The sequence below is a fragment of the Antechinus flavipes genome, chromosome 3, assembly GCF_016432865.1.
Source record: "Antechinus flavipes isolate AdamAnt ecotype Samford, QLD, Australia chromosome 3, AdamAnt_v2, whole genome shotgun sequence".
NCBI lineage: Eukaryota > Metazoa > Chordata > Mammalia > Dasyuromorphia > Dasyuridae > Antechinus > Antechinus flavipes.
The window spans coordinates 43,394,883-43,422,060 of record NC_067400.1 but is presented as its reverse complement, the minus strand read 5'-3'; the positions used below and the strand labels follow the sequence as shown (position 1 = coordinate 43,422,060).

At 39.7% G+C, this 27,178-nt stretch overlaps 1 protein-coding gene across 1 annotated transcript in view; it reads right to left on the bottom strand.

Moving 5' to 3' along the window:
* Positions 1-23,943, bottom strand: part of WWTR1 (WW domain containing transcription regulator 1) — a 163,758-nt gene extending 139,815 nt beyond the window's left edge. Inside the window, exon 1 of the mRNA XM_051983292.1 lies at positions 23,407-23,943. Coding sequence (XP_051839252.1) covers positions 23,407-23,855 — 449 coding nt within the window. The 5' untranslated portion in view covers positions 23,856-23,943. The remainder of the gene's footprint in view (positions 1-23,406) is intronic.
* Between the last annotated feature and the right edge of the window lie 3,235 nt (positions 23,944-27,178).

Below are 27,178 nucleotides of genomic sequence, written 5' to 3'. Positions count from 1 at the left end.
CAGATAAGATTACTCTATCCCCTGCCCTACCTAAAGGTATCTAGAACATCCGCTCTTTGCCAGGTATAAGCCCAGCAGAGAGCTAAGGCTTCCTCCGTCCATCCTAGGTCTTCCTCCACGGTTCAGTATAATCACCTACTGGTTCAGTGTAATCACCTACTGGCGGCTTTGTGACAAGGTGAGTCAAAGGAATGGTTTCAGTGGCTGATTAGCTCACACACTCCAGCTTCAGACCTGCCCACTTAACTTGGCTGGCTGAGAGGAGGAAAAGAAGTTCACATGTAAATCAAGTCCCTGGAGTCCTTGGAAGAACAGGGCCTATTAATAAACAAAGCCACTGGACCAGACTTACACACCAGTGCCCATGGTCATGGCAATGGAATGTGCCCTCAGAGGGACAGAACACTCCATCTCAGGCCCATTGTCATGGCCCGCTGAGCCCTGAATTCGTCAACCAAACCAACCTTTTCATTTTTGCCCAATTTATTTTCACCTCCATTCACTTCTTTCCAGCTACCCCGGGCATCTGAATGTGGTCAAATAGAAATATCCAAGGCTTCTTTTCCTTTCCCTCATGCTTATTTCTAAGCAAATGAACCATTATCCTTAATTCCAAAAAAGCTCACCATCCAATGAGGTAAATGTCAGATTTAATTGGGAAAATGGGGTGTCAGTCCCACTGGGAACAAAAAGTCTTTTGTCAAAGTCTCCCACACAAAATCTGGTCATCGTGTCAGCTTGGAAATGTTGACCTTTTCACTACGCTCTCTGAATGTGAGATGGTTCGTGATGGTGCAAAAGCTTGGTAAGGAGAGATCTGCTCCATCTTACAAGATGTCAGGAAAAGGGAGAGGGAGGAAAGAAAGGTTTAAATAAAAATCTGGGAAGACCAACTTTTACTTTCTTGTAGCAATAGCACAAAGTCAGAAGAACTGAGATGGGATTTTGAAAAAATTGTTTATTGCTTATACTATCTGCTTCACTTCAAGTACTTACTGGCTGTGTGACCCTGGATAAGTCACTTAATGTCTATAAAATGAAGGGGGTTGAATTCAATGGCCTCTAAAGGCTTCCAATCTCTAATATGTGTTTCTACAATTTAAACAACCAATTTTTATATCTGTGGGGGAGGAAAATATAGACCATGCTGCTTGAATACCAATAGTATGATCTGTTTTATTCATTAATCATTCAATTACCTAGATCTACTCCTATGAGTGCTACAAGTATCATCCCTTCTAAAAAAAAAAAAAAAAAAAAGTAAATAAATTAAGCCACATCCTTCATGTTTCCAGAATCCCAAGCTGTGATGTTGACCTCTCTGGAAAGAGCGTAATCCTGCCCTCCAGATCTCAGCAGTTCAATCAAGTAATCAACTTATCAATCCTTCAAGGCAATGCATAGAAATGGAAGGGAAATTGGCAATTTCCTCATTTTACAAATCAGTAAACTGAGGCATGGTTTGTCTATGTCACAACGTTAATAATGTTAAGTGACAATAGGATCCCAGTCTCCCCACATCCTCTTCCTGCCTCCCTCCAGCTCTACCCACACCAATATCTTACATCTGAATCACAGATTCTGTGAATTAGAAAGGACCTCAGAGTCACAGGAAGTCTACTCTTTGCCTGAGAGGAACTTCTATGACATTTCCAATAAGTGGTCTTTCAGCCTGATTTATGTTTATTCCCATTAATCTCCATCCTGTTAAATTCATTCCAATTTTCCAGACCATAAAGATATGTTTATATCCAGATTCTGCCATATCTGGTTTCAAGTATCCTAATTTTCTATCATCCACAAATTTGTTAAGGATGTCATCTAGGGATTGATCCAATTCAATGACAAAAATGTCAATAGCATAAGGCTGAGCATAGATCTCTATAACAGGATACAATAGCTTCTTCATGTTAACATGGACCTAATTATGACTATTTCTTATTATGAGAACCTATATGTATTTTTAAAAGGAAGGGATGGATGACCAAGTGATTTCAAAGAGAAAAAAAAATCAACATCAGAGTCACTGTAAGAAGGAATGATTTGGGTCTAGATCCAACTCTTCAAAGAGGACAGTAGAGGGGAAAAAAAAAAAAAAAAAGCCTGAAAATCTAGTTCCAAATCTCTGGAACAATCAGATTGTTTTTTGGCGGGAGTAGGGAGCATTTCAAGAGAATGTCTCAGAATTTGGGATTGAGTGCTCAAGATACAATAAGGTCATTTCTGGAGACGAGAGAGAACAGAATAGAGCCCAAACCAAGGAAGAACTAGCTGGACCTTGTCCAAAATTTGGAGAAGCTTCTTATTTCAACTAGTTACTCTTGCTCACTAGTTGTTAAGCTCAGTTGTTTCTAGCTGTTAAAGATATTAAGTAGTTATCAGGTGTCTCTAAATTTCAGCACCCTAGGACAAAGCCCTGACCATTCCTTCCTAATTTCAGCTTAGATTTACAAAAAAAATTAAAAATAAAAAAAAAAATCACCAATATCAATATTAATGTGCATCTATTATGTACAAGATACTCTACAGGGTCTCCCTCTGTAAACAAAGAGGTAGACAGACAAATATGGTCCCCCCTTCCTTTAAAGGGCCTACAATCTAGTCAGGAAGATAAGACCTTAGGACATGAAAAGTTAAACTATAAAAGATTTTAATAACAGCTCAAGACAATGGAGGAAATGTTTAAAGGTAGAGCATGATTAATTGCCAAACAGCCCATACAGGCAGTAATTGTTAGGAGTTCAGATGATTGGCAGGAAGTCAGAAGAGGATGCCTGCTGGGAGTTCTTATAATTGCCAGGGGTTCTGAAGAAAAAGATTTAATGGAAAAATGCTGAATTTCAGCCAGAAGACATGAATTCAAATTCCAGTCTGTGTAAACTTGGACCAATCACTTCTTTCCTTTGGAGCTCTGTTTACAAAATGAGGACTTTTCCAGCTCAAAATCTGCTTATGACCTGACTATGGTATGATTCATTTATTAAGTGCACCTTCCACCAAGGAGCTTGGGCTAGACCCTGGAATCACTTCGGGCTGTGATGGACCAGAAGAGCAACTTTTTGTAGGTAAAAGGATGGAGAGTGGAAGATATTCCAGGTGGCTAAAATTATATGAGCAAAAGTCTAAAAGCAGGAAAGCACAGAAATACATACACAGATACACTTACACACATGTGTACATGCATACATATATACTCTTACACATATACATATACCCTCACACAAACATATACATATACCCTTAAACACACTCACATATACTCACACATATACATTACACTCTCTCACGAACATATATACACATACACTTCTTCATTCACATATACACTCTAGCACACACATGTACTCACACACACGTGAGTGTGAGTTATAATAGCTCTATATTAAAGAGCTATTATAATTTGTAGAAATTTCTCTGCAGTTTTTTCCAACATTCATCAAGACCAAACTCAGATTCCGCCACATAAATCTCCTTCCCTTCTCCTCTCACTCTGTACCTCTGTTACATACTTAGAAACCCGCTACTTTCCTAGTGTCTTTCTCCCAATTGGTTGTTAAATTATTTGGAGGCAAAGACAATGTCCTTTGTATCGTTGCATCATATATCATATCTGGCAGAGTATTTTATACCTAATATGGAATGATTTAATTGAATATCATTCTTTGAAATTTGAATTTTTTCTAGGCTAAGGATGGCCAAAGCCCTTTTTGGAGTGGCAAGGAACTGGAAATTGAGTGGCTGCCCATCAGCTGGAGAATGGCTGAATAAGTTATGGTATATGCATGTTATGGAATATTATTGTTCTGTAAGAAATGATCAGCAGGATGATTTCAGAGAGGCTGGAGAGACTTACATGAAAGAATATTTCTAGGAATCACTCCCAAGTTATGCAGATTTTTGCCTTTTTCTTAAAAAAAAAAAAATTAAGGGGCAGCTAGGTGGCACAGTAAATAGAGCACCAGCCCTGAAGTCAGGAGAACTTGAGTTCAAATTTGGTCACATACACTTAAAATTTCCTAGCTGTGTGTCCCTGGGCAAGTCATTTAATCCCAATTGCCTCAGAAAAAAAAGAATTAAGTTTAATAAACTGTAGCACAAGGAATTGAATGAACTCAATAGAATGTAAGCTCGTTGAGGGTAGGAACTGTTTTGATGTTTTCCCCTTGGATGTTCAGGTGGTGTATCTTTCCCAAGATTTACCCAGCGTCAGTCTGGAGCTGGACAGAGCCTGACTAAATGCTGCAAAGCTGCTCATTTGTCTCCTCCAAAGTACCTCTCAACATCCCACCAAGTCTTTCTTCAACCCTCGCATCTCCCATGCTTTTTCTTCCCCTAACTCACTCTCTGTATAAGAAAAAATAATAATAATCACCGATACTCCTCTGTCCGTTTAAATTCAGCCCACACAACATTTCCTTCTAATTTAATTACTTCCATACAATTTATAGCTGCTAGTCACGCTAGACCCCTGAGCACTAGCCGTGCTTTGTTACAAAGAAACTCTTGTCCTGTACTAAGTAACCTTCAGGAGCCAAGTGAAGGAATTATGGGCCATGAGGGGAAACAAGCAGGTTTTCACTTCTCCCAAAGCCTACTCAGGGCGGGAAGCAGCTCCAAGCCTGGCCAGTCCCTCACGCGTCCCTCGGCTATCTGCGGCCTGCCTCATCTCCGCACTCCCTGCCAGACAAGTCTGAAACCGGACACACGCATGGGAGCTGGCCCTTGCCATGGCCCTGCAGGGAGAGCCATCGGGCCATGTGGCCCGAGACTGGATGGGGAAATTCTCCTCTTTCAAGTCAAGCCATTCTGAGAAGTGTAATCGTTGTCAACAAAACCGGCTCAGGGAAAATGTTTTTTTGTTTTGTTTTGTTTTTTAAGCTAAGGGCTAGTTCTTCCTTGTTCCTCTGACTAGGCAAACCAGTTATGAATTCTTTCTTCCTGGAGTTGACTCAGGAAATATTTCAGGTCCATTTCCATAAACAGATTATCTCATGGCAATTCAAGGGTACTAAATAGCCATTTAAAATTACACCTCTAAAAAATAAAATAAAATAAAACAAAATTACACCTCAGGAAACCTCAATGCTTCTACTAATAACTGGCATTCATTTACTACTTTAAGATTTACAAAGCACATTATTTATAATATCTCATTCGATTCTAATAATCAAAATAAATCTCAAAAGATCTAAATTTCTTTCTTTTGGGGAGTCTCCCCTGTCTTGCTCAGATTGGAAGTACAGTGACTACTCATGGACTTAATCCTACTACTAAGAGATTTGATCTACTTCTGCTTGTCTGCCCCCTCCCCCTTAGTCGACTAGCCCTTTGCTACTAGGAGCTCATCATTTTGCTGTCAGACAATGTAGAAATGAAATCACCTTTAGTCTGCTATAGCTCAGAGCTCCCAAAATCAAGCAGTCCACTAGCCTCTGACTCCTTAGTGGGGAGTACAGATGTGCGCTAACCAATCTACTCCGACATCCCCACATTTCAGGCTTTTTCTGAAGTCCAAAGTCATTCCTCCTCAGAATAATGTTTTTAAATATATGGAATAAAATACAAAGGATCACAAAAGAACATAGAATCATGTAGAAATACAGTGATTCAATTTTTTTAAAACAAGTCCAAAGACCCCAAGCTAAAAGCGTCTGATGTTGAAATATACACACACATTCTTAGGTATTGCCTGTTGTTGGATTGAAAAGATTGAGGGACAACAACGACTACTTTATCTTTAAAGGCAATAAGACATGGGCTCAAAACCTGCCCCTGACATTTATAAACTGATAAATCACTAGACAAATAGCTTAATCTCTCTAGGCCTTCAGCAATTCCTTAGAACTTATTCAACAAGGCCCAGATGGATGACCATGTTGATGGAGGTGACAAGAGAGGTCCCACATGGGGAATATACCACTCTAACAAACATATTTTCATTTATTGCCTACTCTTTATGATAGCCTGGTGTTTAAAATGTCCAGAACTGGACACTTTTCTAGCCACTTCGTATTTCTTTAGACTCTGTATGTGCTTTGGACTCATGAGGGAAAAATCTGGTTTTTTATGAGCACTGATTTAATGACATATTTTACATTCAGAAAGGAAATCTTATATTTTAATGGCACTAGCTATTATTTATTATGCAGTGTCCCTTTTTTCTTGTATTACATTATAACTTTTCTTTGTTCCGATCTTGGCAGACCGGACTCTCGCTATACAAAACAGACATTGTTTTGAAAATCCATTTATAATAAGTGTCAGTAAATATGATCTGTCACAGCAGCTACAGCCGTTCAGGGGAATCAGTTTACGCTGCCACACTCAATTGGAACTTCATCCTCAGTGCCTTTTCAACAGCTCTCCAATCAAGACTCAAAATAGATACCCATCAGTCAACAAGATGTCTCCCGGGCTTCAAAGGGGCCTTCTAAGAATTCTAGAAGCTCAGTCTTGTCCCAAAGGTTTTCCCCTAACTTGCTCATTGACAAATACAGTGCCATGACTTGGCCTGTTTTAGGATTCTATGGAAAAGACTGAAAAGTCTACGAATTCCACTACATTCATAACTGGGCCCCTACCTGGTAATCTGAGATCTTACATACAAACTATAGTTTTCCACTGATTAACCAGAGCTGGCCAATTATTAGGTTAAATCAAGAAGGCGGTGGCAAACTCTATTCATGAAGCTGTGGCTAATCATTGAAAGGGATTATGCTATACCATTTCTCCTGCTCCACCCACCTTTAAGTTTCTTTCAATTTAAGTAAAGACAGATTTTAGAACCTTAAAAAAAAATAATAATAACTCTCCTCTGTCGACATTCCAGACTATCCTTAACGGACAAGAAGGTACTTCTGTGCTTGCTGTTGGGAATAATCTGTTAATAATCACCAACTGCTCAATAGTTATTAAAATGAAAGCAGTGAGCAAACAGGAACAACAATGACAGCCCTGTGAGGCAGTGTGGCTTACACTTCCTGTGCACGTTCCTGAGAGTCCAGCTTCCAAGGCCCTAGCACCACTTAACATTTTCTTGCTGAGGGGTCAGTTTCACTGGGCACTAGGCTCAGAATCAATAAGCTTCAACTTGGCTTCTTTCTCACTACAGATAAGACTTCTGCATTTTGTGAGAAATATGTACTGCACTGAGAAAGAAAGGGGGAATTATGATTTTAAAACACTGTTAAATCACAGCTCTACAATCACTCAATCACTTGTTTATTATTAAATGTCAACTATATGGTGGCCTCTGCTCAAGGTATTCAAAATACCAAGACAAAAAAAGTTTCCTTGGAATTTTATTTGAAACATAAGCTTAGGAATTCTTCCCCAGTTTTTAGTGCTTTTTGTTCCTTGAAATTATTTAGCACAGTTTTGTACAAAATGGATTTCAAATTAAATATGATTTTGCATATTGTATAATTTTGTATGAAGTTCTTAATATTTTGTTTTTGCATGAAATGATTTGGTATGACGCTATGTTTTTTTGCAGGAAACCATTTTATAGGAAATTGCTTTGTATGATGTACTAGGTTTTACCCAAATTTATTTTGTACAATTTTGTATTGCGTTGTATGTTTGAATTTTCATGATTCATATGACATTTTGAATATTTATATAATTTTGCATGAAATTGCTTTTATATATTGTATGATTTTGCTGAAATCACTCTGTACCATTTTGAATATTTTGCATGATTTGGTATGAAATTGTGAAAATATATATGATTTTGTATGAAATAATTTGTAGGTATGAAATTGCTTTGTATAATGTTTACAATTTTATATTAAATTTATGAAGTTGCTTTGTATAAGGTTTTACACAACATTATTTTGTATAATTTTGTATTAAATTGCTTGCTTTTGTATGGAATTATTTCATATGATTTTATATTTGTTTGATATTTTATGAAATTATAAGATTTTTGTACAATTCGTAAGATTTTATGTCTGCCTACTTTGTATTTACTTAAATACAAGTATTTAAGTATCCCCCACCTCTCCTCACCCCTTATCCTAGGGACTATAAATACCTTGAGGACAGAGATGGTTTCTTTTTTTCTTCCCCCCCCCCCCCCAGGTCTTTGAGTCTGTGGCACCTAGCAGTGTGTGCCTGGCACATAGTAGGCAGCTAATAAATGCTTGTTGAAGACATGCTATGTTCACTTCTTTTTTCTGGTTTTTCCCTTTCGTTCTTATTTTTCTCTCCCAGTATGATTCATAAAGCAATGTATATTAAAATAAATTCATTAATTTTAAAAATGCTTTTTGAATGAATGGTGCCATATGCTTTAAATGAGCATTTACAATTGAATCCTCTTTCTCTCTTCCTTTTTCAATGAACCTATCTGTTGTGGGAGGAGAAACATACCAATGCAGTACTCACACTCAAAGCAGAAATATTCTAAATGCTGCATAGGAGACAGAACTTTTAGCCTTCAGAGTACTCTGGTACAGAACTTAGAACATAGAAGGCCCTTAAATATGGAAGAGCTAAGGGGTGAGGAAAGGGAGGTTGTTAAAAAAAAAAAAAGTAATTGAATTTTAATCTTCATTGAAGCAGATCATTTCTCCACACACCTCTATTTCCTTCTAAATTAAATCAATTTTTTTGAAATACACTTTTTTTTGCTTCCTTCTTCAATAATTTTAGTTCAATTTACTTGCTTTACTTCAATAATTCTATAAATATGTATGCATATATTGGATTTAACATATATTTCTACCATGTTTAACATAAATTGGACTACCTGCCATTGGAACACAAGGTTTTGCAAGGGCTAATGCTGAAAAATTGTCCATGCATACCTTCTGAAAAATAAAAAGCTTTAATAAAGAAAAAAAAAAACTTTATCTCAAGCAGAATTAATTGACTGATTGCAGCAGCAGGATTTGCCAGATCTCTGGAAGTGAGGCAGTCTGGGAAACCCACTCACTAGCAGTCCTCCTGGGGTGTGTATAGAGGCCAAGAAGTTTGCAGCCAGATCTATATGCATAGGACTTTACATTTCAAAGAGTAAATAAACAAAGAAGATAATACTGGAGCTAGCAACTCAAAAGACCATCTCCCCAGAAAACCCAAGAGATTCCATAAACATCTCTAGGGTTTACATTAGTCGGACTTCCTTAGTTTTAACCCTCCCACCAAACTCACAATTATGCAAGCCCTGAGCTGAGTTTTCTTGGCAGAATTGGGGGGGAAGGCTGGGCTTGAAGTTTTAAAAACTAGGTGAAACACCAAAAAGTCAACTTTTTTTCTTATGGTGTAGTACTTATTTCAAATACTTTATATAAAAGTCATTTTTTTGAAGGGTAAAAACAATCAGACACACTTCAACATTTCAAGAAACTGTGATTTCTTTGGTGTGAGATTTGGCAGATTGCTACCTTCTGAATCTTGGGAGGTTGTATCTATCTGCTTCTTTGCCCAAAAACTTTCATTACCCAACAGTCATCCCTCCCTCAGTGAAATCACATAAAAACACAAATATCTATAGTGAAAGTTAGCCGGGCTTAAAGGATAGAAACTTACCCTTGAAGGCTGTGTCACCAATGCGTACTGATCAGTTAACCATCAGCAGACAAATCACTTAATTTCTCAGTAATTCAGGCAATTCTCTAAGACTTAAGATACAAACTTTTGACTGGTAGAGAGAATTTCCACACTGGAAATTCCCAAAACTGATAAAATCACAAATCCAGACTTCCCTCTCCTGTGTGTGTGTATGTATGTATGTATGCCTGAGCGAAGGTAATTCTATTTTTAACATATTTGATTATACTTGAAACTTTATTTAAAAAGCAAGCTCTTTCTCTCCAGACTTCTATTTCCTTCCTTCAAGTAAATATTTCTGTAAAACACAATTTTAGCACATTTGTGTATGTCTGGCTAACAAGATGGCTAAGCATGTGGGGCCCAGACAATGTGCACGCATTGATAAAATAAATGCATTTTTTCTAGCACCAAAATCATTTCAAGTGCCAATAGAAACCAAGATCTGAATGATAAAATGCATAAAATAAAACAGCAGTTCCATGTTTTTCTGAACTATAAATTTCGACCTGATCCTCTCTCAGAACATAATCTGCTATTTGTTTTGAACTCACAGACCCCAAGTCTTAAGCAACTGCAGGTGGTCCCAGGACCACACTTTAAGAGCCACTACCTTAAACCAATTAAATCACAGATTCAATTTAAAAAAAATTGGAGAGGGAAGGGAATAATATACAATGTTACTTTAGGGATCAAATAAGTATACAAAAAGCACTTTTTAAAGTAAGAAAGAGAAAAAAAATGAACACATATAGGGTCTAATATGTGCTAAGCGCTTTATAAATATAATCTCTTACAACTACTCTGTCAGATACATGTGTTATTATCCATGTTTTACAGTTGAGGTAACTGAGATTATGTGACTAGCCCTGAGTCACATAGCTAATAAGTGTATGAGGTTGGTTGAACTGACCCAGATTCATTGTTCAATTCACTCTACTACCCAGATAGCCATAGTTCTTTGCAACAAAATCCCATATTTTTTTTTAAATGTGAGCCAATATTCTCTTAATTGCTTTCCCCTCATCAAAGCTTAAAAAGGAGTAACTATTTTAGATCAACACTGCTTAACTTTAGCAGGAAAATGTAATTTACCTAATGAATTATTTCATGTGTTAGGGTCCAGATGTGGGAAGTTTCCTTCCAGGCTACAGAAGAGCAAGCAGGAGACTGAAGAAGAAAGTTGAATCTATTATGTCAAATCAGACATTTCCACTTGATGAAAAGGTGAAAATTTCTTGAAACAATGGTTCTTGTGGCCCACCTCACATTGGAAGAAAGCAAATGTGAAAGAAAAGATTCTTTTAACAACCAGATAGTTCCAGAGGTAGTTTACCTAAATAGGTCTCTGGATTGAAGTATAAAGCCCTCCATTTCTCTCCCACCCCCCAGTTTCTGTCAGAGCAAGTGCTCTTCCCAGGAGCTCTCCAGGGTACTGTATTACTCCCATATAACTCTAGATTCCACTAGACCTACTATGTCAACTTTAACCTCTCTCTCTCTCCTCCTGGCTTTGACTATTCCATGTACCATATGCACATCCTTATCTGTGCCTTTCCAAGTTTTTCTCTGACTGTCATTGTTGGTTGGAATAAAGGAAAACATCACACAGGAAGTAGGGTTTAACTGGAGCCTTAAAGATGGAACTTCTGATAGGTTTAGTGGAGTAAGGAGGATTTTTAAAGAGAGGAAGGAAACTGAAGAAGCCAAAATATGGTGGTGGGAGGGGGCAATGCAATCTTTTTTCATCAACTAAAACTAAGCTATCACCAACTGCAAGATCACAACACAGAATCTTACCCAGGAACTTGGAGTCCTCCCAGAGAATATTCAAAGTTCTAGGGAAGTCAATTAAGAGCAATATGTATAAATCAGCTGAGGAGTTAAGAAAAAACAGCAACTACTTTAAGTCTACACAAAGCTGAAACTAATTAATGCCATTTTAAAGAAAATCACTCATCTCAGTAAAACTAAATAAATAATTGGTCAGAACAAAGCATGTTCACCTCCTTGACTCACTGACTCTTCCATTCTTCAGCTGGTTGGTTAGTGTAGACAAATGCTTGTTTCTAAACACCTAGAAAGAAAAATGTCTGGAAGTGAGGCAGACTGGGAAGCCCATTCACTAGCTTTCCTCCTGGGGTGTGTATAGAAGTTTCAGCAAAAGGGAAGGAAGAAGATCAGGAAACTGAGGCAAATGGCATTAAGTGACTTGCTTGCCCAGGGTCACACAGCTAGTAAGTAAGAAGCTGAATTTCATTCAAGATTCAGCACTATCAGGAAAAGAGTAACGTTTGCTATAATAAACAAGCCACCAGACATGCTTGTCTCTAATCAGTTATGTTATTATTTCTAAGCACATTGTTTGAAATGTTCTAAGCTAGGTTAAGCACAAAACAGAAAAGAGTTTCGTTTTAGCTTTACTTTCCAGGCTCAAGGAGTATCAAAGTACTTTTTAAAAACAATGGGCTAGTGTTGGATGGTAGGGATCAAGCACATAATACATAACCTCCATATGGTACATTGTTTTGTTTTCTAATTGAGAATCCTTGTAGAACAAGTTAGAATTGTCAGCCTTCAGTCGTTTAAGAATAAATTATCTGAGAATGTGAATTTGAGCCTCTCCATCAGAGTTTAATTTGAGAACCAGAGCAAGATGGAAAAGAGGTCTAGAAAATGTGGTTTGGCATATATTGGATCTAACATGTATTTCAACATATGTAACATGTATTGGACTACCTGCCAGCTAGGGGAGGGAGTGGGGGGAAGGAGGAGAAAATTTGGAACAAAAGGTCAATGTTGGAAAAATTACCCATGCATATGCTTTATTAATAACTAACTAAATAATTTTTTTAAATGTGGTTTAGGATGATAGAATTAGAACTTAATATTTTTTTTTTAAGTTAAAGACAAAGTAGCATGGAAAGGAAGAAGAAAGCTTGATTTCAATACAGTTGTTCCATTGTTTTTCAGTTGTGTCTGACTCTTCCTGACCCCATTTGGGGATTTTCTGGCAAAGACACTGGAATGGTTGCCATTTTCTTCTCCATTCAATTTAATAGATTTCATTTAGGCAGAATCTTTATGTACTAATGTGTTATTCTTCACTCATATGAGCTAGTTTTCTGGATAAAGTTTACTCTATTGGGAGGAGGAACCTGATATAGTAGAAGAAGAGCTGAATCTGGAGATAGAAGACTTCAGTTCAAATCTCAGCTCCACTATTTACTATCTGTGAGACATTGTCAATTAACTTCTCTGGGTCTCTATTTTTCCATCTGTAAAAAGAGGAAAGTGGAATAGATGGATTCTGAGTGTTCTTGAAGCTTTAAGCCTGATCCTACATCAACATCATGAACAAGCATCATTGTCACTGTGTAGTAATACTCACAGTTGTGTCCAGTTCTGAGCATCTCTGCCTTCTCCCTCGATGTCAAGAGCCACTTGTCTGGATGTCATTGTCCTGTCTGTTGTAACCTGTAACCAGTACTCTACCCGCTCCTTCTTGCTGCTTCCAATTCCCTGTGGGCTAAGAAACTAAATCTAGGCTTATTAGGCTTGTCAGAGGTTAATTCCAGGTCAAGAAGGCACTAAGCAGAGATCTTTAAGAAGCCAAGTACATAGCTAGAGCACGGAGCCTTTGGAAGAACTGTTATTTGATTTGGAAGATTCCCCCATTCCTATCGCTACCTTGTGTCCCCCAATCCCCCTTTTTGGAACCTCCCTGATTAGAAATTTAAAGCTACTTTTGTTTCATAGGTTTTTATTTATCTGGTTCATATTTATTCTAAAAAGAAAGGTAATACTGAGACATGTTTGTTCATGTGAATTGTTCTTTAGTGAAAAGGTATTCCTACCTAATTCCTATTCTTCAGCAATTTATATGCACTGGATCTGCTATAATTTGCTCCAAGGTCACATAACCAGTATATATCCAAAGGACTTCAATCCATATCTTCTAGACTCAAAGGTCAGTTCTCTATGGACTAGGTCACACTGTCTCCCTCCCCTGTTCTTTGCATCATCCCAGAGTCTACCTACCCTTCCAAGTCCAGCTTATGTCTCACACAACCACCAAAGTCTTCTTTGACCCATGTTCCAACCATCATGGATCAAAAACTGGACAAGAAATACCCTGGCCAAACTCCTCATCTCCGAAATGATAAGACAGGATCATGGAGGTTCTATGACTTGCTCAGAACAACACAGGCAGGAAATGACTAGGAAGGAGAGATTTTAAGCCAGATGTTCTCATTTCACTGGTAGTGCTTTCCCCATTACACTCTATAATCCCCCTCTCTTCTGACTCATATCAGAGTCTGCAACACAAAATTTAATATACAATTATATATTGCCTGTCATGTCCTACTGATTGTTGTTTCTTGCTAGTCTTGTGTACCCTTTGAAATATTTACAGGCTTTATGATTCTTGTGTAGCTTCCATAGTACCTAGAAAAGTGCTACATGCACAAGATAGTCAATAAATAAAAACTGTTGATGCTTCCATCACCACACTATCACTACCATTATCCCAGAGTACTTTGGAAGCATCTCTCTCTATACTTTCATATTAACCTACTGCTCTGCTACCGTTTTGAGCCTAGAGTTCATAAATAAGATGTCAGGCGTATATGAATTTGGATGAGAAATATACATGCATTTATTTACTTATCCATCCCTTGGATCATTCAGCCCCTAGGTAAACTTTAGTGCATAGGCTTTCCCAGAGAATTAAAGGGATCCATGACACTAGAAAAGTTAAGACCCCTCATACACACACACAAACACACTTCAGTCTCATGTTAATGTGCTAAAATGGGCCTGATCCTCTCATATGCCTCAAAAATGACTATGACCAAGTCTCTGGCCCTTGATCTTCTATCATAAATAAATCACTGTCTGCAAACATATATTGTATCTAGGATATACTGCAACATATCCAACATATAAAGGACTGCTTGCCATCTAGGGGAGGGGGTGGAGGGAGGGAGGGGAAAAAAAAATCGGAACAGAAATGAGTGTAAATATAATGTAATTATTAAATAAAAAAATTAAAAAAAAAAAATAAATAAATAAATCACTGCTAAATGTCCTCACTTTCTATCTCTCCTCATAGAAAAGGGTGGTTGTAGATTATCTTAGGTTACTTTAGGACTTTTTTTCTCCCACCTACCCTTTGGCCCATGGTAAAATATTTCACTACAGGAGGGATAGGAGCAATGGAGTTTTTTCCGTTCCTTCCTTTCAGAAGCAGGAACTGAGAGGTGAGGCATTATACTCAAGGTTCATTTTATCCTGAACTCTCCACCCCAGTTGGGATTTAATCATTCTCAACAATTGTAATTAAGGCATTAAGCAACTTAGTTCTACTTCATCTTTAAACTAGTTTTCCAATATTATATAATTCATCATTTTCCAGATACAATATAAAGCCATTATTCCTATTTCACAGATATGAACACTGAAGGTAGAGAGATCCAGTGTCCATGTGAGAAAGACAATTGGGTCATCTTGTTTTTTTAGAGTGAAAGGCTGAATAAACTCCTTTTGGTTTTTACCAACAGTAAAAAGCTTGACAAACAAATCAAAAATAAGAAATAGATGCAATGCCTAATTCTGTTTTCTCCTCATCAAATCTCCAAAGATAATGAGAAGTCTAGATTAAAACACAACACTCAGAAACAAACTTTCGATCTCCAAATCTACTCTAGCAGGTAAAAATTACCTAAGTCCTCTTCAACTCTTAATAACATAAGCTCTCAAGACCTAATTAATGGGCACTTAATTATAGAGTCTATAATAGTAATGAATAGAGAATCAATCAACCCTGAAGTTATGAAAGCAGTTTTCCAGCCCTGCCTAACAATGTGACCTTGAGCAAGTCACTGAAATTCTAAGACAACCAGGTAAATCCCAAGACTTAGGGGAAGAATAGCTAATCTGTATTGGTAGAGGGATTTCCCTTCATCAATATAACCACCAGTACTATTATTATTGTGGTTTTTAAAATATTTTTGTAATTTCATTGGGGTTCACAATCATGCAAGTCACAATCCCTCTCAAAGCATTGATATGGCCAAAAAAAAATTTTTTTTTTAAATCACCATCCTGCAGCCAAGCTGATTGATGATAAATAAAAATTCAAACTTCAATAGGGGCCCCCCTGGTCCATCACTTCAACCTGTTTTCAGATTGGTAAGACCGAGCAGAACTTTGGCTCTGCTGACATAGTCCAGGGTGTCCTCTATAACACAACGAGTCATCTGAGTTGGACTTGAGTGGATGATAGTAATAATTAGTAACAACAACAATAATAGCTTATATTAATGTAATATTTCATCTTAACTAAGTGCTTCCAAAGTGTAAATAGCATCAATGAGGAAGATTGTGTGAAAAATTCTGCCTGTTGAATTCCAAAAGAGATTTTTTTTTTAAGGAAAAGGACCTATATGTACAAAAATATAGCAATTCTTTTCTCAGGGCAAAAAAATGGAAATTGAGGGGATGCCACTTATTGAGGAATGGCTGAATAAATTGTGGCATATTATTGTTATGGGATGTTATTGTTCTATGGGAAATGATGGATAGGATACTCTTAGAAAAAAACTGGAAAATCCTCTATGAACTCAAGCAAAGTGAAATGTATGTATACAAAGTAATAACAATATTCTGGGATGATCAGCTGTAAGTGACTTTGCTATTCTTAGCCATACAATGATCCATGGATTACTCTGAAGGACTTATAATGAAAAATCCTATCCATATCTAGAGAAGGAACTGATTGTATCTGAATACAGATTGAAACATTCTCTTTTTTTTTTTTTTTTTTACTTTATTTTTCTTGAGGGTTTTTTTTTTTTTTTTGGGGGGGGGGGGTTGAGAAGGAATGGGAGATTTATATTTTTTTTCACAAAATGATTTTTATAGAACTATTTTGCCTAACTTCACATGTGAGGTCAGAATGGGAATAAAGAAAAGAATCTGGAACTCAAAAGTTTTAAAAACAAATGTAAAAAAAATTGTTTGAAATGTAACTGAGGAAACTATTTTTAAAAATAAATAAATTAGAATATTTTTTTAAAAAGAAAGAAAAATTCTCCGTATCCATAATATAGTTTGCCAAAATTTCTAGACTACCCATATCATATTCATCTATGCTATAATAAAAAAATATACTTACAGTATATACTGCAGGTTATTCTGGTAAGTTTTAATTGCCAAACTGGAAGGTTCAATTGTCACTTTTCTAGACTTTTCTATACCTGAGCTTTCAGGACCATCTATCACCTCTCCTTCCAGATATTTTCTCTTTTCCTGGCTTCTGTTACACTGGTCTCTCCCAGTTTTTTTCCCTATCCAGCTGGACATTTTTTTTCTCAATCTCCTTTGCCGGATCATCGCTACCATCCTGTCTTCTAATTCTGAGTGTGTCCCTAAGATTCTATATTGGACCTTCTCTCTATTTGTTCTTTCTTTTGGAGAATCTAGTAAGTTCCCATGGATTCAGAAGATTACACATTCAGAGCCCAGCCTCTTTATTTAAAAGTGAGGAAATGAAGGCCAAGGGACCTAAATGATTTACCTGGTCACACAGGTGTAAGTGGTAGAACAGGAAATTGAACCTTTAGTCTCTTACTACAAATTGAACTATTCTCATCTCAACACAGTACTTCTCATTTATTACTTATATACACACAGACTCACTCACATGGATATGGGGGCAAGGAAGCCAGGAAATCAATAGGGCAAAAAGGATAAGGATTGAACCATATAATATGGCCATTAAGAACTTCTGTGAGTATATGTGTACATGTATGTATGTAGAAAGGGAATGTGACATAATGGATTCTCCAAGCTAGGAAGATGGGTTCAAGTCTGCTTCACCTTTAACTTCTACTAGATATGGGATTAACCTCTCAGTACCGGGGCCAGAGATAAACATGTGCTGCAGCCCAAACAAAATTAAAATATAATTGGGAAATGTAAATAGGTAATATAACTGGGAAATTAATATAATAAGAAAAAGGTAATGTTAATATGCAGTTTCCCAAGTTAAAATGAGACCTGCAGGGAGCCTTACATATGGTTTAGTGGGCCCCCCTTTCTAAGTTAGACAATACTGCCCTGGGCATCTCTCCAAGACTATAAATGGCAGAGAAGGCACAATGTGTAATGGCAGTGTTAGTTACATCATCAAAAAAGGTTCCCTATACTAATAAAATCCTAAGCACAATCCTTATGCATATATTTCTGTCTGTGGGTATATATAGTATAGATCTATACCATGCACACATACATATATTCATGCATGTTTCTCTGTCTCTGTTTCCATTTTTTCTCCCTCCCTCTGTCTCTGTGTGTGTCTCTTCCCCCCACCCCCATCTCTGTCTCTCTCTCTCTCTCTCTCTCTCTCTCACACACACACACACACACACACACACACACACACACACACACACACACACACTCCAAGTCTCTCTCCTGAAATTTCCATAGCTTGTTTCTGGGCACCAGCTCCTTAGACCAGCACAGACAAGCCTGCCTTCTCCTACCCCACCCTTTGGATGAGCAGTATGAGGAGAAAACAGGCAATTTCATTCTATGAAAAGGGTAGAAGAACTTTTGTTTAAGTATTTTGTAGTCACATTGTTAGCCAATAAGGAAAATTTTAAATTGCCAGGATTTAGTTAAATTTTTAAATTCCTAAATGTCCTGCAAATTATAGAAAAAGAAAAAGTTGATTTCTTTAAATAATTAATTTCAAAATAATAATAAAAATATATGTTATCATTAACACTTTTGGACTTACAAAATGCTTTGCATATTATAAAATTTTCATTTGATTTTTACTACAACCTGAGAGATAAATGCTATTATTAAGCCCATTTTACAGATGACAAAGTGGGATTGAAGGAGGTTAAATCATTTGCTAGTATCACATAAGTTAAGTATGTGAATCGAGATTCAAATACAGATTTTCCTGACTCAAACTACAAAGCTCTGTCCATTTCTCTACCTCTTTAATAAACACTGTCCCAAAAAAACCCACAAAAAACTAAACCCGATTCAGCCCTGCTCATCCCCATTACAACTACAATGTTATATGTTTCTGGTCACTTGGGCAGGAAAAGGGCTCCTTACTGACAGCTAACTGCAGACCACACATTAACTTGGTATTACTTAGTCAAAGGGAGTAACTTTTTTTTTTTTTTAAGAGCAATTGAAAGTCTATAATGAGAATGAGATTGCAGAGGGAAAATAAAATATCCAGGAAATGTATGACTACATGACTCTAGGAAAATCACTTAACTTCAGAGTGCCTCAAATAAAGAGGCTAAATTATCCAGTTGCTGAAGATGTTCTTTGGACAAGGAGGTAGCCCACATACCCATAAAATCCCAGGTCCAACAACTACAACAAAGAAATATACGCTTAAAAAGAAGATAGAGTAGCAAGATAGCAAGAAGGAAAGTTTTTTAAGATGGACAGAACCAAAGCTGTACAAGGTCCAGATTGATATAAAAGACCCAAAGAAGAAGGTCCATCAGTATGCTCATAATTAAGGGATTTATGGGAGAATACCGATAAAAGTTGCATAAGATGATGAGGGGAAGACGGAACTACAATCAGTACTGTTGGAGGGACTATGCACACATTGTTGAGATCACAAATTCACTCAAAAACTAACGTATATTGTTGTTATAGCACAGGTTAATGGCCTGTTAAAATGAAACAGCCAGTTTGGAAAAGGCTGCAAGCCACATTCAGAATACAGGCAGGCCTTTTCGCCCTGGATTTTCTCCACTGATACTATTTGCCATAATGGAATGTCTGAAAAGTAGAGACAAGGAGACCTTTTCTGAAGCATGGAAAAGTGATCAAGTGAATACACTAGAAAGGAAAAAAAAGTCTTTTCATTGATGACTATGACTTCCTCCCCACCTTGGATGAAAGCTTATTGTGTGTACCTTTAGCATCAAAAGTCCAATCCCCTTATTCTACAGGTGGAAAAACTGGGGTAGAATGTTTAAGTGATTTGCCCAGGATCACGGAGGCAATAATGCGGCCTTGTGGGTTGGGTACTGAATTTGGACCTTAGCAGGCTCAGTTTCCCAACCTCTCTGTTTTTCTCTAAGCCTCGGTTTCCCATCTGTAAAAAAAGAGGCAGTTAAATGAGATGATTTCTGGGATCCATTCCAGCTCAAAGTCTATGAAATAGCAGAGCCAGAAATGGAAGCCAGGTCTTCTGGCTTTCTCCTCCCCTACACTCCTTCCTCTACAGCCTCCAAACTTGGTTTGATGTGAAGGCTCTAGTGATTTTCAGCTGTAGCTTCATCTATTTAGATAAGGATGTATGCTTTTAGTTATAGCTCAATCCACATTTCTAAGGCAAGACACCTGTCCCCTATACCCAGTTCATAGATGATAAAGTGGCCCCATGGGGAGACCCTACAAGCAAGAACAAGGGACCAATGACGGTCCTTTTTAAGATGTGACTTAATCTACCAAACAACAGAATCTCTTACAACTATGTAAGTTATTATTAGTAATAAAGACAGATCATATTTCTATGGAAATTTAGAGTTGCTAATTACTTTCTTCACATCACCCTTGAGAGATAGATAGTACAAATATTATTCTTCTCATTTTACAAATAAAGACACTGGGACTCAGTGAAGTTATGGCTTGCCAAGAATTGCCCAGCTCAAGTCAGAGACAGTATTTGAACCCTGGTCTCCCAACTTCAAAATCTACTACACTGGCATATTGTACTTATTTCCTTTCATCGTTAATCAAAGCATCGAAAAATCTGCTTGGCTAGTTATTCCATCTGACAGAGTAGCAATTTATATTAAATCCTCCTTCCCTCTTGGTTAATATTATCCTGCTTTCAGTTAAGATTACTTCTGCCATTCATACAGTTAGCATGGGCTACCCCAGCTGGGCACAGGTCAGTTGGTAAAAAGGAATTGTTAATTGTAAAAGGTAGAGGGCAGCTGTGATATAGTGGGATGTTGGGGAGTCTAGAAGGGAGGAAAACTTTGATTCTTCCTTGGTATGGAAGAAATGATAGACTAGAATAAAATACCTTAAGGTGAATGAACCCAAAAGCCAGGTACTCCCTTTGTCCTACTTTTACCTGCTTTTCCTGGACAAAGTTCAGAGGTACAGAAATGATTCAATGATTATGAGTGCATGGGGGTTCCTTCCGAAGTAGAGTCCTCGAGAAACACAAAAGTCATCTTTTTTTTTTTTTTTTTTTTTTTTTTGGCCAGTCTTTCTTATGTACTCTCCAGGTGGGGCTCGGATCTGTTCCAAGAAAAGCTGGGAAAGGCTCCCTCCAGCCTCTAAGTTCCACAAGTGCTCTTAACCCTCTTTACAATTTATTTGCCACTCATTTTTTATCACACATAATTTTTCTGCGATACATACTTATCTAGTATCAAATTTCTTCTTTTAAGTCATTTGAAAAGGGGGGAGGGATATAGGCCCGAAATTTCATTAAAGGTTCATGAAATATTAGAACAGGGAGAGAAGGATCTTGGGAGAGATTCAGTTCAACCCTTATATTTCATAGATATGGAAACTGAGACCCAGAGAAAGGTGAAATAACTTTGCAAGATTACACAAAGAGAGGCTGAAACAGGAGGAGGAATTCGAACTCAAATGCTCCATCTACAAAGAGCCAGTTCTCTTTCCACTATATCAAGACACTTAATCCTTACTAAGTATATCCCTATAAAAATTGCATTAACATCTTTGAAAATTTCATTACCTAAGCAAAATTAAAATGACTAATTTTATAGGCATCCTGACCTTTCAAATGGTATTTGGGAGCCCAAAAGAGCCTCTTTTAAGACTAAGTTATTGTGCCCCAAATGAATGAAATGAGCATAAATAGTAGTCGACTTACAGTAGGCATAAGATAAGTGAAAACTGTTTCTCTGTGCATCTACATTAAAAGCTGGGGTTCCTTTATCACTTTAAATCTGTAAAACTCTTCACCTAACATGATCTCATGGATTCTCACAACAACCCTGGGAGGTCTTCAGTTCCAAGAATTATGGTGCTCATTTTACAGATAAGAAAATTGAAAATGAGAAAGGATCTGCCTATGATCAAACTTCTTCCAGCCCAGGTCTTTCTTAACTAGAGTCCAGAGCTCTCTGTTCCTGTCAGTAGGCTGCTAGTGGATACTACATTGTGAATCACGATGATAAAATACATCGGCTTTAATCCAGTGGCTCTGTCTTGTGTCCATAACAGAAATAAAATCAAGCATTCATTAATCAGAATTCCACCTCCTTTCATTTGAAAAGATCCATAAAGAGTTTCTCGAATAATTATTCACTAGCATGAGTTAGAGACATTAAAAACAGCAATAAAAATCACATCTTTGTAAGCAATCAATAGTCATCTCTCCAAACTCTGTGATAAAAGAGTTATCAAATGATAAGCATTTGATTCATTTATTAATTATTGCTGAATTTACTAATAAGCAGAAACATTTATTTGGAAAGGGCCATTGAAAGTGAATCGGAGGGGATCCAGAACCTTCCTCAGTGTCAATGACTCCATAACTAAGTTTCACTTATACAGATCTTTGACCACTAACTGGACATATTAAGTAGAGCCCAAACATCTGAGTTCAAGTTCTGCCTAAATTTGAACTATCCTTGCAATGAAACAAAAAAGGTTCCATTACTATTAGTTGGTCACGTAAGAGGGAATGGCAGATGAGGGGCATTTCCGCACCAGTGAAATCACAAATTATGAATTCATTCCATATTTTATCTTAAAGTTTGCGAAGGGCTTTTTTTTTTTTTTTTTTTTTTTTACATTTTACAGATGAGAGCCCTTGGTTAAATAGGTTTTCTGTACTCACACTACCAAATTAAAATGAACACGTTTATGGTTGTATCTGAACCCAATCTCAAGGTCGGGTCCCTTAGGATCTTGGGAACATTTTAGGTTGCAGCCCTGTACTCTCCACCACGATTAGTTTCTTAGAAGAGAGGTTACAGCCACAGCTTTCCTTTCCGGAAGTCTGTGGTTACAATTGTCCAAACTTCAATTAAAGTTTAATGTCCACAGAGAAGCTGGGAGTAGGAAAGATTTTGCAAAGGCACCGGGGCCAACCAGTAGGTCTTCTAGGTTCTCCTCCGCTGCCACAATGAAATTCTCCTGACCTAATTTCCACACAATTGTTTTATCCATCCCATAAACTACTCTAACAGAATCACCGAGGGTGACAACAAGGAGCTGGCGCACCGTCCGGCCTCTCTCACTTTTTCCCTTAGCTTTCTTCCCATCAAAGAGAGAACCGCAGACAACAGAAACTTGAGCTCCCCTCCCCCCAACCCATCCTTTCCTTAAGACTCTCAAAGACAGGAACTTGCTTGCCCACTGATTTTTCTCGGCACGTTGGCATCCGGAGATGCCCTCTCCGGCCCCCCAGCCCTTATCTGGAGCCACTTGGACACGACTGGCTTTTTGCATCCCTCCCACCTTTAGGTGCAAGGTTATCCCTGAAAGAACACGGGAATCCCCCCCCTCCCAGTTTCATTCCACGCCTCCACGACAACAGGGATTTTACGTTTCCCGAGCCAGCCGATTCCGATGGTGCCGATCCCCGCCCCCCTCGCCACACGCAGTGCCAACACTACAGCGGCCTGCCCAGGGACCCCTCTAGCTTCCGCACCCACGAGAAAGAGCTGGCACCCTGGGCACGCACCCCACACACGCACCCGTCCGCGTTTGTACACACACGAACATACCTGTACCCCCTTGCACTCACGACCGGACCCCTCCCGGGACCCCGGGAAAGCCGGAGGCAGTCCCGTCACTTACTTGAGAAAGTATCGCTGGCCCGTGGCGGTGAAGGTCATCTCCCAGCCGGGAGGCAGCGGCAGCTCGTCGGTCACGTCGTAGGACTGCTGGCGGAGGTGCGCGTGCTGCTGCGCCGCGCTGGTCGCCGCCCCGGCCCCGGTGCCCAGCTGCAGGGAGGCGGGCGAAGAGTGCGAGCGGACGTGCTGGGCACCGCCGGCCACGCCGCCGCCGCCGCCGCTCAGCCGGGCCGGGTGGCTGCCGGACGAGTCGGTGCTGGACTGCCGGGAGTGCGAGCCGGAGTCGGGCTCCTTGAAGAAGGACTCGGGCAGGATCTTCTTCCTCCAAGAGCTGGGTTTGGGGTTCATCACGGAGTTGAAGAGCGCTTCGAGATCGGTGTCGAGGTCCTGGGTGACATGGATGACTTGCTGCCCCGGGGGCGGCAGAGGAGGGGGTACAGGAGCGGGATTCATCGTGCGCCTCGCAATCTCACACTCACACTCTTAGAGAACTGCAGGTTTATTAAAAGGGGCGGGAGCGGGGGCGGGGGGCGGGAGCTGAGCTGGGGATCAGCCCCTAAAAATGAAAACTTCAGAGAACAAACTTGGGAAGGAACGAGCCGGCGATCGATGCCCTCTCCAAGGATCCCAAGCAGACCTTCCTTCCTTCGCCAGGCGGCCCGACCCGGTGGGGGAGGGGAGGGGAAATCCTCGCCTCCTCAACAATTATGCAACTTTCCAGTGGCCCTGAAGTTTCCAGGAGGCGGACAAGTTCGAGGAGAAGGAGGAGGGCGCTTGGAAGTGCAGATCAGTACGTGGTCCGGCAGCTCCGTATCCGGGGAGAGCTCGCGGCTTCCCGGGCCGACAGGGCCAGGACAGCTGAGCGCTACCAAGTCCGACGCTGTTCGGCTCCAAGAAGGATCTGATGCCGGAGCGACCGAGCCCAGGGGAGTCCTGGCAGCCGGCCCAGGCCAAGCGGGCCAAGGCGCAAACTGGGAGCCCGGCGCGCGGTCCGGAGCCCAACTTGGCAAAGTCACGTCCCGTAGCCAGATTCGGCTCTCGGGGCCTCGGAGTCCGTCGATCCGTCAGTCAGCTGCTCCCAGGCTGGTTGCTTAGAGGCTGGGACTGGGGGCAGAGTGGGAGTGGACACAAGACCGAGACTTCCAGCTCGGGACTTGGCTTCTGACCTGGCAGAGGACGCAAGAAGGCAAACACAAGGGCTTCCGTTCTCACATCCTCCCCTCCATCTACCCAGCATCAAGCTTGGATTACCCTGGAGCTGAAGGAGGAGGAGAAGGAGGAGGAGGAGGAGGAGGAAGAGAAAAAGGAGGAGGAGGAGACGGAGCCGCCGCGGCTGCTCTCGGACTGTCCCATAAACAAAGTTTAGGGAAAACTCCAACCCTCAGAAAAGGGGCGGAGCCGAAAGTTTAGCTGATGAATTATGCATGACCTCCGCGTCCAGAGACTGCCTGCCCCCGCTCGCCCCTCCTCTTCCTCCTCCTTCTCCTGGGCTCCTGCTAGCCCTGGGCGTGATGGGTACTTTACTGGGGAAGGATAGACAAAATCCACCCCTCTACTCACCCCCCACCCCCATCCCCCGGCATCGGAGACCGGGAAGTTTGCTTAAGCCTCCCTCTCGCTGGGTTCAGGATCTACATTCCTTTAAGTTTACCTCTGCCTTGGCCCGGGCCTGGGACTGGATCAAAGGCGGAGTGCGGCCCTATTTAATAAAGTGCTCGTCGTCTGAGACGAGGAGGCTGGAGGCTGGGAACTGTGGCCCCCAAGGGGACCCAGGAGGGGGACATATGAGACTGAGCCCATCACTGGAGGTGTTTTCTAGGGCGGGTCACGCTCTCTCTAACAGGAGCGCGCAGCAGACCCGCAAAACTGCCCGAACCCCAAATAACTGAGTAGTTGGAGCCCCGACGGCCAGCGCTCCCGGTGGAATAAACAAGAACAATCTTTTTCCCGGGAGGCAGCTTTTCAAATGTGACCATATTTGGTGCGCCAAGCTCCGCGGCGTGGTGGGGCTCAGATTGTGGAGTGGTAGTCCGCTCTGGTGTAGACAGCGCCCCAAGTGCCGGAGTTCTTTCGCTTACCTGACCATTGTTTCTAATGATCTGTAAACAAACTCCCTAGGAACCCTTAATTAATCCTCTGTCTCCCGGTGGGATGAATCAGGGCACTAGGGATAGAGAGGAAACCGGGTCAAACGAGGGGTGCTAGGAAGGAGTAGAGAGGGCCACCACCCCATCCCGCCCCTAGTGCGGGTGGGAGGATTGGAATGACACTGACATTTCCATTGCAAAAATGGAAGTCGAGCAGGTGATAGGTATGGGGATCCAGAGGCTCCGATCCGGAAAAAAAAGCCACGCCCCTCAGACTTACAACTCAGTTAAGGTTGTCTCCATCCACCTGGGAAAAGATTGTATACAGTAATAAGTTGCTAACATTTAAATAGAGGGAAGGAAACATTTCTATTCAGAACTTTATTTTTTTAAATTAAATTACATTTATTTATTTTTTTCTGCACAATAATAGCTTTTTATTTTTCAAACTACAAGCAAGGTTTTCTCTTTTTTTACAATAGTTTTTTTTTTATTTTTCCAAATACCTGAAAAGATAATTTTCAACATTCACCTTTGCAAAACTTTTGTGTTCCAAATTTTTCTCCCTCCCTCCCCGTCTCCTCATCAGTTTAGCCCTCAGCATTCTGATGCCTTTCTAACCTAATTTCCCACGATTCCTTCTGCTATAACCAAACTTGTCTCCTCCTAGTCTCTCAAACACAACTTGTTCATAGCTCTCATCGAGCCCTCTACAAAAGATGCCTTTGTCTTCCTCTCTGAGTGTCTAATATTGTCAAAAAGAACATGGATTTAGAGCTGCAAGAGACTTTGGAGGTCATTTATTCTAACTCCTATCAATTTAGGGATGAAGAAACTAAGTTCCAGAAAAGTTAAATTACTTGCCCAAAGTATACAAAGCATCAACACTAAGATTCAAGTTCCAAACCCAGTACTCTTTCCATTGCAGCACATCCTCAGTGCTATCTTCTAAAACCTCTGCAACCCACATCCCATTCAGAGGGAGTGCTGGAGCCAACTTACACCAATGCTAATTGCTAAATTTTCAGTATGAGCAATTATACCTCAGAAATCAGCAAAAACTATAAATCAGAGCTTCATTTATTATTTATTATTTTGTCTAGATGACTTAAAAAATATTAGACTGGAAAAATATTAGCTATACAGATTATACTTTAAAATGTCCTAAGTATTTTTTTTTTTTTTGGAAGAGGGAAGCTAGTGGCTAAATATTTACTCACTCTCCTGTGAATATATTCCTCTTCTAAGCTTATAGTTTTTTTCTATAGCATTGATGTATTTATTAGGGCAGTTAAATGGCACAGTGGATAAGACTCTGGGCAAGAGTCAGGAGGACTCCTCTTCCTGAGTTCAAATCTGGCCTCAGACACTAACCTTGTGATCCTGGACAAGTCATTTAATTCTATTTGCCTCAGTATCCTGATCTGTAAAATGAACTAGAGAAGATATGGCAAATCACACTAGTATCTTTGCAAGAAAATAAGGAATCAAAGAATTAGGACTGAACAACAACATATTACTTCATGATATGCATAGTATTCCTTTATATTTTCATTTAACTCCTCATTTGTGATTCTTAACTCCCCAATTAAATCATGAACAACTTGAAGACAAGAAAAATTAGTTGATAAATACTATAAAGTTCCTACTATGTGCCAGCACTATGCTAAGCTGAGGATAGAATACCTA